Source organism: Ranitomeya variabilis, chromosome 1 (assembly GCF_051348905.1).
Source record: "Ranitomeya variabilis isolate aRanVar5 chromosome 1, aRanVar5.hap1, whole genome shotgun sequence".
In the NCBI taxonomy this organism is placed as follows: Eukaryota; Metazoa; Chordata; class Amphibia; order Anura; family Dendrobatidae; genus Ranitomeya; species Ranitomeya variabilis.
In genome coordinates, this window is record NC_135232.1 from 752524600 (window position 1) to 752537006 (window position 12407).

General features: G+C 43.7%; 1 protein-coding gene across 1 annotated transcript in view; it reads left to right on the plus strand.

Moving 5' to 3' along the window:
• The first annotated feature begins 6644 nt into the window (after positions 1–6644).
• The window catches only part of LOC143782822 (mast cell protease 1A-like), a 76289-nt gene continuing 70526 nt past the window's right edge, over positions 6645–12407 (plus strand). The window contains exon 1 of the mRNA XM_077270708.1: positions 6645–6756. Within this exon, the coding sequence (XP_077126823.1) occupies positions 6687–6756 (70 nt within the window). The 5' untranslated portion in view covers positions 6645–6686. The remainder of the gene's footprint in view (positions 6757–12407) is intronic.

Below are 12407 nucleotides of genomic sequence, written 5' to 3' on the forward strand. Positions count from 1 at the left end.
GCTTCGACCACTGCACACCAGACAACTCCATATCTGCCATCCAAGTGCCTGCCCGTGTATGTGTATCCTCCCACAAATACATTACAGCACGCCTCTGTTCGCACAGCCTCTGAAGCATGTGCAGTGTGGAGTTCTACCTTGTTGCAACGTCGATTATTAGGCGGTGCTGGGGAAGCTTCAACGATCGCTGATGGTTCTGCATACGGCTGTAGTGTATAGGTGACCGGCAGATGTGCGAGCAAAGTCTTCGCACCTTCAGGAGTAGGGCTGGTAACCCTGGATAACTTTTCAGGGAGCACTGCATCACCAGGTTCAAGGTGTGAGCCAGGCAAGGTAGGTGTTTCAGTTCTGAAAGGGCTATGGCAGCCATAAAATTCCTTCCGTTATCACTGACTACCTTGCCTGCCTCAAGATGTACACTGCCCAGCCATGACTGAGTTTCTTGCTGCAAGAACTCGGCCAGAACTTCCGCGGTGTGTCTGTTGTCGCCTAAAAACTTCATTTCCAACACAGCCTGCTGACGCTTACCACTAGCTGTTCCATAATGGGACACCTCGTGTGCAACACTGGCAGCTGCGGATGGAGTGGTAGGGCGACTGCGTTCTGTGGACCAGCTTTCGCTTCTGGAGGTGGAGGAGGAGGAGGAGGAGGGTTGTCGAACGCCTACTGCCCACTGTTTCCTAGACCTTGGGCTAGGCAGAACTGTCCCACTATGGCTGTCCCCTGTGGACCCTGCATCCACCACATTAACCCAGTGCGCCGTGATGGACACGTAACGCCCCTGGCCATGCCTACTGGTCCATGCATCTGTTGTGAGGTGCACCTTTCTACTGACTGACTGCCTGAGTGCATGGACAATGCGGTCTTTGACATGCTGGTGGAGGGCTGGGATGGCTTTTCTCGCAAAGAAGTGTCGACTGGGTAGGTCATAGCGTGGTACTGCATAGGCCATCAGGGCTTTGAAAGCTTCACTTTCAACCAACCGGTAGGGCATCATCTCTAACGAGATTAGTCTAGCAATGTGGGCGTTCAAACCCTGTGTACGCGGATGAGAGGGTGAGTATTTTCTTTTCCTAACGAGAGTCTCTTGTAGGGTGGTCTGGACTGGAGAGGTGCATATGGTGGAACAAGCGGTGGTGGTGGTGGTGGTCATGGCGTATTGAGAGAGGGTTGGTGATGGTATTCTCGATGTTGACCTACATACAGTGTTTCCTACCAAAAACCTTGTGATTTCCTGACTGCTTTGGCCTTGCGACGATACCTCCACATTTGCTGCTGGCGGTGTCGTAACCGGTGGGCTTACAGTGAGGGAAGCAATATAGTGTTGCTGACTACCTTCATTCTGAGCAGGTGCACCAACGGTACGGGACATTTGGTAGTTAGTCCAGGCTTGCAAGTGCATGCTGGTTAAATGTCTACACATGCACGCTGTATTTAAATTTTTGACATTCTGCCCTCTGCTAAAGGTCTTTGAGCATTTCTTACAGATAACTTTGCACTGATCATTCGGATCTTGGTTAAAAAATTGCCACACTGCACTCTTCCTACTTTCAAATACCTTTTCAGACATTGCACGCTGTGCTGCTTTCACCGGATGGCCACGCTGTCCTAAAACTGGTTTTGTTTTCGACACACGTTTTTGGCCTGATACGGGCCTGCCAGATGAAAGCTGTTGCGATGTTGATGCCTGCTGCGGCTCATCCTCCTCCGCTTCAGAGCTACTGCCAGCGGCACCCTGTTCCCCCAATGGCTGCCAATCTGGGTCTACAACTGGGTCATCTATCACCTCCTCTTCAATGTCCTGTGCACCTTCCTCTGTGTCACCGTGTAAGGTGCTATAGCATTCGGGAAAGGGCACTATAGTCTCATCAGGGTCAGATTCTGGCTGAGTACATTGCGAGGGCAATGTGGTGATCTGAGTCAATGGAACAGCATAAAAATCTAGCTGTGGCTGTGCATCTGTCCACTCCATGACCGATTCATCTTGTAATGGGCTGTGAACTATTTCCCTTTCTAATCCTGGCTCGGTATGTGTAAAGAGCTCCATGGAGTAAACTGTAGTGTCACCTGCCGCATCCTTCACTTTTGCTTTGGGTGAAGGACACAAGGAAGCGACTTGTTCCTGACCGTGAGCATCCACCGACAACTCTCTGCTTTTAAATTTGGAACTTTCGGAAGAGGAGGCGAAAGAGCTAGAGGCTGAGTCAGCAAGGAAAGCCAAAACTTTTTCCTGCTGCTCCGGCTTTAAAAGCGGTTTTCCTACTCCCAGAAAAGGGAGCCTTGGAGGCCTTGTGTAGCCAGACGATGACACTGGCTCAACAACTCGAGCCTTAGGTGCTATTTTGCTTTTCCCACTACCACCAGATGCTCCTCCACCACCACCATCATTACCAGCTGGCAATGACCGCCCATGGCCTCTTCCACCAGATTTCCTCATTTTTGGGAAAGTGTAAACAAACTATCAACCGTTATATGGTACTGTAAAGCAAGGTAGAAGGTGTATGTAAACTTGTTGAGAATTTAACTCTCCTTTTTATGTGTGGGAGACTGTGGCAAAAATAAGGCCCACTGTATTACACTACACAGTATAAGTGGCAGAAAGTGACTGTCTGATATACGCCAAACAGAACTGACGCAGATGCACTTAGTGGCAATATAAATCTCCCTTTTTATGTGTGGGAGACTGCGGCAAAAATAAGGCCCACTGTATTACACTACACAGTATAAGTGGCAGAACGTGGCTGGCAGATATACGCCAAACAGAACTGACGCAGATGCACTTAGTGGCAATATAATTCTCCCTTTTTATGTGTGGGAGACTGCTGCAAAAAAAAACAGGCCCACTGTATTACACTACACAGTATAAGTGGTAGAATGTGGCTGGCAGATATACGCCAAACAGAACTGACCCAGATGCACTTAGTGGCAATATAAATCTCCCTTTTTATGTGTGGGAGACTGCTGCAAAAAAAAAAACAGGCGCACTGTATTACACTACACAGTATAAGTGACAGAACGTGGCTGGCAGATATACGCCAAACAGAACTGACCCAGATGCACTTAGTGGCAATATAAATCTCCCTTTTTATGTGTGGGAGACTGCGGCAAAAATAAGGCCCACTGTATTACACTACACAGTATAAGTGGCAGAAAGTGGCTGGCAGATATACGCCAAACAGAACTGACCCAGATGCACTTAGTGGCAATATAAATCTCCCTTTTTATGTGTGCAAAAAAAAAACAGGCCCACTGTATTACACTACACAGTATAAGTGGCAGAAAGTGGCTAGAAGATATATATATAAAAAAAGGGGACTGTACTAAAATAACAATCTCCCTACAATGATCTCAGGAGTCAGGACAAGTATGGCAGCCAGCAATAAAAATGATTGCTGCACACAAAAGTGGGGACAAATAAACAATAGAACTGTGCAGAAAGGAGCAACAGGACTTTTGCTTTTAAAAAAGCAGTTGGTTTGCACAGCGGCGTACACACAGCAATGCAGCTATCAGGGAGCCTTATAAGCTACAGAGCTGATGCACAGAAATCTAGCCTCCACTGTCCCTGCAAAGAAAAGGTGGTGTTGGACAGTGGAAATCGCTACAGCACAAGCGGTTTGGGGGTTAATCTTTCCTCCCTAACAATATCCCTGCTTCTGACGAAGCTGCCAGCAACCTCTCCCTATGCTCAGATCGGCAGAAGTAAGATGGCGGTCGGCGTGCACGCCCCTTTATAGCCCCTGTGACGCCGCAGAAAGCAAGCCAATCACTGTCATGCCCTTCTCTAAGATGGTGGGGACCGAGATCTATGTCATCATGCTGCCCACACTCTGCGTCCACCTTCATTGGCTGAGAAATGGCGCTGAAAGCGTCATACGAAACGCGACTTTGGCGCGAAGATCGCCGACAGCATGGCTGATCCCACACTTGATTACACACAAACATTTTTGACTATTTATCTAACTTTGACTGTTTTTACGACTTTCTTGCTACACAAAACTTTGGCTTCCATTTATATTACTTATATTTATGTTGGTGATACGGGCATGATCATTTTATTGGAGGATTTCCAAAAATGAGGAAGTTCCGTACTTATACACTATGAGCTTTACTTTATGGTTCTTGCCGAACCTCTGGTACCAGACAATACTTTCTATAGAGAAGTGATTGTTTTGTGCAAATAGCATTTCTGACCTTGGTGGGCGGGAGCTTGCTATAATGTACCATGTCTATTGGCACATTCATCTCTCATATAGTGATTGATGGAGCTAAATGGACGTTGTACGACAAGTCTCTGAAAGTGTCTGCCATTCTAGCCCTGATGGTGTTCTTTCATCTTTGGAACAAACTTCGCTTTGCCACATAATTGGCTGCATTTTCCTCCACATTTTGCCCTTCACTCCAGTACAGTGTATTCTTCCTGCTACAATATACACAAATGCGGGACAATTGTCTGGTTAGAAAGACCAAATTTTATAACCAGCCAATGTGTTTTTTTGGAGCATGCCTGCCTCTGTCAGTAATAATTCCTGAAAGGATTTTCTGGTTTGCTCAATGTCCCTAGAAGCTTTGAATGGGTCCTGGATCTTCAATTTCACCCTAAAGACTAAATGGTGTGCCATCTTTTATAGGCACAGCTGTGTGTCCAGTACTCACATTGGGGTCATATTGGATACTCGTATTTCTGAACACATAAAAACTAGTGCAATAAAATTTGAGGTCTAGTTTCCAAAATGGTGTCACTTGTGGGCAGTTTCCACTGTTTAGGCACATCAGGGGCTCTCCAAACGTGACATGGCATCCGATCTTAATTCCAGCCAATTCTGCGTTGAAAAAGTCAAATGGCGCTCCTTCCCTTCCGAGCTCTCCCGTGCACCCAAACAGTGGTTCACCCTCACATATGGGGTATCAGCATACTAAGGACATATTGCACAACAAATTTTGTGCTTCATTTTCTCTTTTTACACTTGTGAAAATAAAATAAATTGGTTCTGAAGTAAAATGTTTGTGAAAAAAAGTTAAATGTTCATTTTTTCCTTCCACATTGCTTCAGCTCCTGTGAAGCACCTGAAGGGTTAATAAAGTTCTTGAATGTGGTTTTGTGCACCTTGAGGGGTGCGGTTTTTAGAATGTTGTCACTTTTGGGTATTTTCTGTCATATAGACCCCTAAAAGTGACTTCAAATGTGAGGTGGTCCCTATAAAAATGGTATTGTACATTTTGTTGTAAAAATGAGAAATTGCTGGTCAACTTTTAACCCTTATAACTCCCTAACAAAAAAAAATTTTGTTTCCAAAATTGTGCTGATGTAAAGTTGACATGTTATTTATTAACTATTTTGTGTGACATATCTGTGTGATTTAAGGAGATAAAAATTAAAAGTTTGAAAATTGTAAAATTTTAAAAATTTTCACCATATTTCCTTTTTTTCATAAATAAACGCAAGTAATATCGAAGAAATTTTACCACTAACATGAAGTACAATATGTCATGAAAAAACAGTCTCAGAATAATCAGGATCCGTTGAAGCGTTCCAGAGTTATAACCTCATAAAGTGACAGTGGTCAGAATTGTAATAATTGGCTCGGTCATTAAGTACCAAATTGGCTCTGTCACTAAGGGGTTAAGACTTTGGAGTGGCCTAGTCAAAGTCCTGACCTAAATTGTGATGCTATGACATGACCATAAAAAAGAGGTTGATACTGGGAAACCCTCCAATGTGGCTAAATTACAACAATTCTGTAAAGATGAGTGGGCCAAAATTCCTCCAGAGAGTTGTAAAAGACTCATTGTCAGTTATCACAAACGATTGATTGCAGTTGTTGTTGCTAAGGGTGGCCCAACCACTTATTAGGTTTAAGGGGCAAACACTTTTTCACACAGGACCCTGTAGATTTGGATTTATTTTTCCCTTAATAATACAGACCGTCATTTAAATACTGCATGTTGTGTTTTATCTTTGTCTAATATTTAAATTTGTTTGCTGGCCTGGAAACATTTAAGTGTGGCAAACATGCAAAAGAATAGGAAAGAAGGAAGAAGGCAAACACATTTTCACACAGCTGTACATATATAGGGGGTAGGTGATATATTCCTTTTATTATACACCTGATGAAGTATGGTAGTTGGACCAACTCCGTTATGCGTAGATGATGTTTTAATAAAGTTTTTTTTATCATATCTGTTCCAGATCAATGCTCCTCAGATCCGTTATTTTTTCTGCAAATTGATGGTCTTCAGTTCTAGCATTCATAACTGTAGGAACCAGTGGTTACAGCAGCAGCCTTTTGGAGGAATTTACCCTGACTATACAGAGTGTTGTGCCTGCCTTGCACATCCAGACTAGGTGAGTGAAATATTATTCACCTACCAAATTTTGTCTTTACACTCATTTGTATGGGAATTTTAACCATCTCTCCACTGACAGCAGCTCATGATTGGGCCCCTTTCTTGAGACAGTCAAGTCCCATTAGTGAGATCCTCATCTATACATTTATGGAATAACCTGAGGGCATTCTATAAATGTATGAGATGGGAATATCCCTTTAATTTTTAAGAAGCCAACATACCCCCCTAATTTCCACTGCTTTAAAACAGTTTGCCATGTGATTGGTCTGGGGTGTGACTGCAGTTATTATAAAGGTCATAAAGTTGAAATAGAAGCAGCGAGTGTTTAGAAGCAGCTCATGATGGAACACGTTGATATCATCCTTGTGATCTTTTTATCTTCTATCTTCATATCAACACCAAGAGCAGGTCAGTTTTATCTATATGTATCCATATTATCTCTATACATTTGTAAAATCATCATATTTATTTGTTCATACACATGAAAAGGTTCTACAACTTAAATAAAATAAACAGGAAAAAACTTAAAACATGAGAGCAGGTATTGCATTTTTACCTTCTAAGGTATGAAGTTTCACCCTTGTACGATTGTCTCCCAGACTATAACTGGATGAGATAAATAATTTACATGATAGTTGTCTGTAATGCTGTTTATGGCTTGTCCTAACTAAAAATAAGATTATTATTGAATAATTTTTTTTTAGTAAGACATCCTAAAATTTTGTGCCTGGATACAAAGTGGTAAATTGCTTTTATTAAAGGTGACATGCTGCTAAAGACAAGATCCTAATGCCACTCTCACATAAAGGAAAATGTAAATATCTTGCCAGAGATTTCTTACATTTCACATGATTAGTATAGAATAGCACAGAGTTATTAAATATTAAATAAAGAGCGGAGAGCATTTTGCGTCTAATTTTATCCCTTAGACCCCTGTAAAATGTCTTTCAACCCGCCAACCAGTTCTCTTGATTTGCACTGGTGAGGGGCAGAAACCATGAAACATGTCTGAAAATGCTATTTTTGGTTTAGCTTCCTATCCTAAGTCACTTGACAAAGCCTTTTAAAGGGTCAATATTGACTTTTATGAATGCTACGCCCAATAGGTGGTGCTAGAGTTCCTGTTCTCTCAGTCTTTGAAAAGGATATTTACATATTTAAATTCCAAGAGGAGCATTGCATGACCTATAAATTTCCTTACGCAATCTTGGCAGAATTCACAGGGAGATATTTTACCCCCATGTCAAAAATCTTGTAGTAAGGTTATATTCTCACAAGTAACTCTCAAAGAATATGATCATTGGACGGCACATCCCACAGTGTAATTTGGCCAGTGCATTCTCTATGCACTTAGAGTGAATTTTCTATTGTTTGTTATATCTCTTCCAAGATGTTTTAGAGAAGACAACTACAGTAATTAAATGTTGAATTTTTTTCTACCACTTAGGACCTACAGATGCAGCAGCCCCCAATACAACAGCTTCCATGTGATGTTAATATCATAGTCCAGTATAGCATAGCCCATACTATCACTGCAGTACTCTGCAGCTCTCAAAGTGGCTAGTTAGCTGAATGAAGGGCAAAAGGGCTGTTAGAGCATTGGATCAGAAAAACAGAGCATCAACCCTCTACTCTTTTATGACCACCCACTGCCTTTTGACATTGTACAGTGTGCATATCTAGTCTGCAGCAGTGCTGTGTGCATCTCCAGTCTGCAACAGTGCAGTGTGCATCTCCAGTCTGCAGCAGTGCTGTGTGCATCTCCAGTCTGCAGCAGTGCAGTGTGCATCTCCAGTCTGCAGCAGTGCTGTGTGCATCTCTAGTCTGCAGCAGTGCAGTGTGCATCTCCAGTCTGCAACAGTGCAGTGTGCATCTCCAGTCTGCAACAGTGCAGTGTGCATCTCTAGTCTGCAACAGTGCAGTGTGCATCTCCAGTCTGCAGCAGTGCAGAGGGCATCTCTAGTCTACAGCAGTACAGTGTGCATGTGTGGTCTGCAGCAGTGCAGTGTGCGTCTCTAGTGTGCAGCAGTGCAGTCTGCATCTCCAGTCTGCAACAGTGCAGTGTGCATCTCCAGTCTGCAACAGTGCAGTGTGCATCTCCAGTCTGCAACAGTGCAGTGTGCATCTCCAGTCTGCAACAGTACAGTGTGCATCTCTAGTCTGCAGCAGTGCAGAGGACATCTCTAGTCTACAGCAGCGCAGTCTGCATGTCTGGTCTGCAGCAGTGCAGTGTGTGTCTCTAGTGTGCAGCAGTGCAGTGTGCATCTCCAGTCTGCAGCAGTGCAGTGTGCATCTCTAGTCTACAGCAGTGCAGTGTGAATGTGTGGTCTGCAGCAGTGCAGTCTGCATGTCTGGTCTACAGCAGTGCAGTGTGCGTCTCTAGTGTGCAGCAGTGCAGTGTGCATCTCCAGTTTGCAGCTGTACAGTGTGCATCTCCAGTCTGCAGCAGTGCAGTGTGCATCTCCAGTCTGCAACAGTGCAGTGTGCATCTCTAGTCTGCAGCAGTGCAGAGGACATCTCTAGTCTACAGCAGCGCAGTCTGCATGTCTGGTCTGCAGCAATGCAGTGTGCGTCTCTAGTGTGCAGCAGTGCAGTGTGCATCTCCAGTCTGCAGCAGTGCAGTGTGCATCTCTAGTCTACAGCAGCGCAGTGTGCATGTGTGGTCTGCAGCAGTGCAGTCTGCATGTCTGGTCTGCAGCAGTGCAGTGTGCGTCTCTAGTGTGCAGCAGTGCAGTGTGCCTCTCCAGTCTGCAGCAGTGCAGTGTGCATCTCCAGTCTGCAGCAGTGCAGTGTGCATCTCCAATCTGCAGCAGTGCAGTGTGCATCTCTAGTCTACAGCAGTGCAGTGTGCATGTGTGGTCTGCAGCACTGCAGTCTGCATGTCTGGTCTGCAGCAGTGCAGTATGCGTCTCTAGTGTGCAGCAGTGCAGTGTGCATCTCCAGTCTGCAGCTGTACAGTGTGCATCTCCAGTCTGCAGCAGTACAGTGTGCATCTCCAGTCTGCAGCAGTGCAGTGTGCATCTCCAGTCTGCAGCAGTGTAGTGTGCATCTCCAGTCTGCAGCAGTACAGTGTGCATCTCCAGTCTGCAGCAGTGCAGTGTGCATCTCCAGTCTGTAGCAGTGCAGTGTGCATCTCCAGTCTGCAAAAGTACAGTGTGCATCTCCAGTCTGCAGCAGTACAGTGTGCATCTCCAGTCTGCAGCTGTACAGTGTGCATTTCCAGTCTGCAGCAGTGCAGTGTGCATCTCCAGTCTGCAGCTGTACAGTGTGCATCTCCAGTCTGCAGCAGTGCAGTGTGCATCTCCAGTCTGCAGCTGTACAGTGTGCATCTCCAGTCTGCAGCAGTGCAGTGTGCATCTCCAGTCTGCAGCTGTACAGTGTGCATCTCCAGTCTGCAGCAGTGCAGTGTGCATCTCCAGTCTGCAGCAGTGCAGTGTGCATCTCTAGTCTACAGCAGTGCAGTGTGCATCTCTAGTCTGCAGCAACATTTTTTATGCAGACATTCAAGGACCCAGGGGAGAAGACATTAGTGATTTATCACCATTTCAGGCTCATTGGCTATGTACAAATGATGTAATCAAAGGAATTCCTTTCCCTTTTTAAAAATATGTAAAAACGTCAATATTCACTAGAAAACACATTTTATTGAAAAAAATAAAATGTAAACACATTTTATATCCACATGACCTTAGTAGCCTGAAAAATACATTTAACAGGTTATTTAGTGTAAGAAATCAACCATTTTAAGTGGTACCCTTTAAAAAAAATCCCCAAAATCCCTTTTTTCTATTTACAAAAGTATATAAATTACATAGCAATGTATATGCACCCCAAAAAGCACTGAAAAATAATGTAATTTTGTACTACATAAAACAAAGTCTTGTACAGTCATGTTAGGAAGAAAAACTTAAAATGTTGACATGCGGAGAGGTAAACAAAAGACCTGTCATTACTAGGGTTGAGCGAAACGGGTCGATCATTTTCAAAAGTCGCCGACTTTTGGCTAAGTCGGCGTCTCATGAAACCCGATCCGACCCCTGTGCTTGTCGGCCATGCGGTACGCGACTTTCGCGCCAAAGTCGCGTTTCAATGACGCGAAAAGCGCCATTTCTCAGCCAATGAAGGTGAACGCAGAGTGTGGGCAGCGTGATGACATAGATCCTGGTCCCCACCATCTTAGAGAAGGGCATTGCAGTGATTGGCTTGCTGTCTGCGGCGTCACAGGGGCTATAAAGGGGCGTTCCCGCCGACCGCCATCTTACTGCTGCTGATCTGAGCTTAGGGACAGGTTGCTGCCGCTTCGTCAGAAGCAGGGAGAGCGTTAGGCAGGGTCCACTAACCACCAAACCGCTTGTGCTGCAGCGATTTCCACTGTCCAACACCACCTTCGGTGTGCAGGAACAGTGGAATCTATTTTTTTTTTTTTTTCCCCTCAGCGCTGTAGCTCATTGGGCTGCCCTAGAAGGCTCCGTGATAGCTGTATTGCTGTGTGTACGCCACTGTGGAAACCAACTGCTTTTTTCAAAGCACATATCCTCTTGTTCCTTCCTTTCTGCACAGCTATCTTTTTTGTTTGTCCACACTTTTTATTTAATTTGTGCATCAGTCCACTCCTATTGCTGCCTGCCATACCTGGCTTACATTACTGCAGGGAGATAGTAATTGTAGGACAGTTTTTTTTTTTTTTTGTTTTTTTTTTGTGGGAGATTAAGATTGGCATTTCTGCTACAGTGCCATCCCTGTGTGTGCCATCTCTCACTGAGTGGGCCATAGAAAGCCTATTTATTTTTTCCGTGATTTGTGTTCTAAAATCTACCTCAACACAGAAACACTACATCAATCAGTGGGAGAAAAATATTGGCCTCAGTCAGGGCTTGTGTGCCACTGCTGTGTGTGCGCTATCATTCAGTGGGCTATAGCAAGCCTATATTTTTTTTTTTTTTTTTTTTTTAATATTATTTGGTTTCAAAAGTCTCCCTGAAAAAAAAAAAAAACCTAAAAAAACAGTGGGAGAGTAATATTGCCCTTTCAGCTTGTGTGCCAGTCTTGACTCCTGGGTGTGCCACCTCTCTCCCTCTCATTCAGTGGGCCATAGAAAGCCTATTTATTTTTTTTTTTAAATATTATTGGGTTTCTAAAGTCTCCCTGAAAAAAACAAAAAATACATAAAAAAACAGTGGGAGAGTAATATTGCCCTTTCAGCTTGTGTGCCAGTCTTGACTCCTGGGTGTGCCACCTCTCTCCCTTTCATTCAGTGGGCCATAGAAAGCCTATTTTTTTTTTTTTAATATTATTTGGTTTCTAATTCTCCCTGAAAAAAAAAAAAAAACCTAAAAAAACAGTGGGAGAGTAATATTGCCCTTTCAGCTTGTGTGCCAGTCTTGACTCCTGGGTGTGCCACCTCTCTCCCTCTCATTCAGTGGGCCATAGAAAGCCTATTTATTTTTTTTTTTAAATATTATTGGGTTTCTAAAGTCTCCCTGAAAAAAACAAAAAATACATAAAAAAACAGTGGGAGAGTAATATTGCCCTTTCAGCTTGTGTGCCAGTCTTGACTCCTGGGTGTGCCACCTCTCTCCCTTTCATTCAGTGGGCCATAGAAAGCCTATTTTTTTTTTTTTAATATTATTTGGTTTCTAATTCTCCCTGAAAAAAAAAAAAAAACCTAAAAAAACAGTGGGAGAGTAATATTGCCCTTTCAGCTTGTGTGCCAGTCTTGACTCCTGGGTGTGCCACCTCTCTCCCTCTCATTCAGTGGGCCATAGAAAGCCTATTTATTTTTTTTTTAAAATATTATTGGGTTTCTAAAGTCTCCCTGAAAAAACAAAAAATACATAAAAAAACAGTGGGAGAGTAATATTGCCCTTTCAGCTTGTGTGCCAGTCTTGACTCCTGGGTGTGCCACCTCTCTCCCTTTCATTCAGTGGGCCATAGAAAGCCTATTTTTTTTTTTTTTAATATTATTTGGTTTCTAATTCTCCCTGAAAAAAAAAAAAAAACCTAAAAAAACAGTGGGAGAGTAATATTGCCCTTTCAGCTTGTGTGCCAGTCTTGACTCC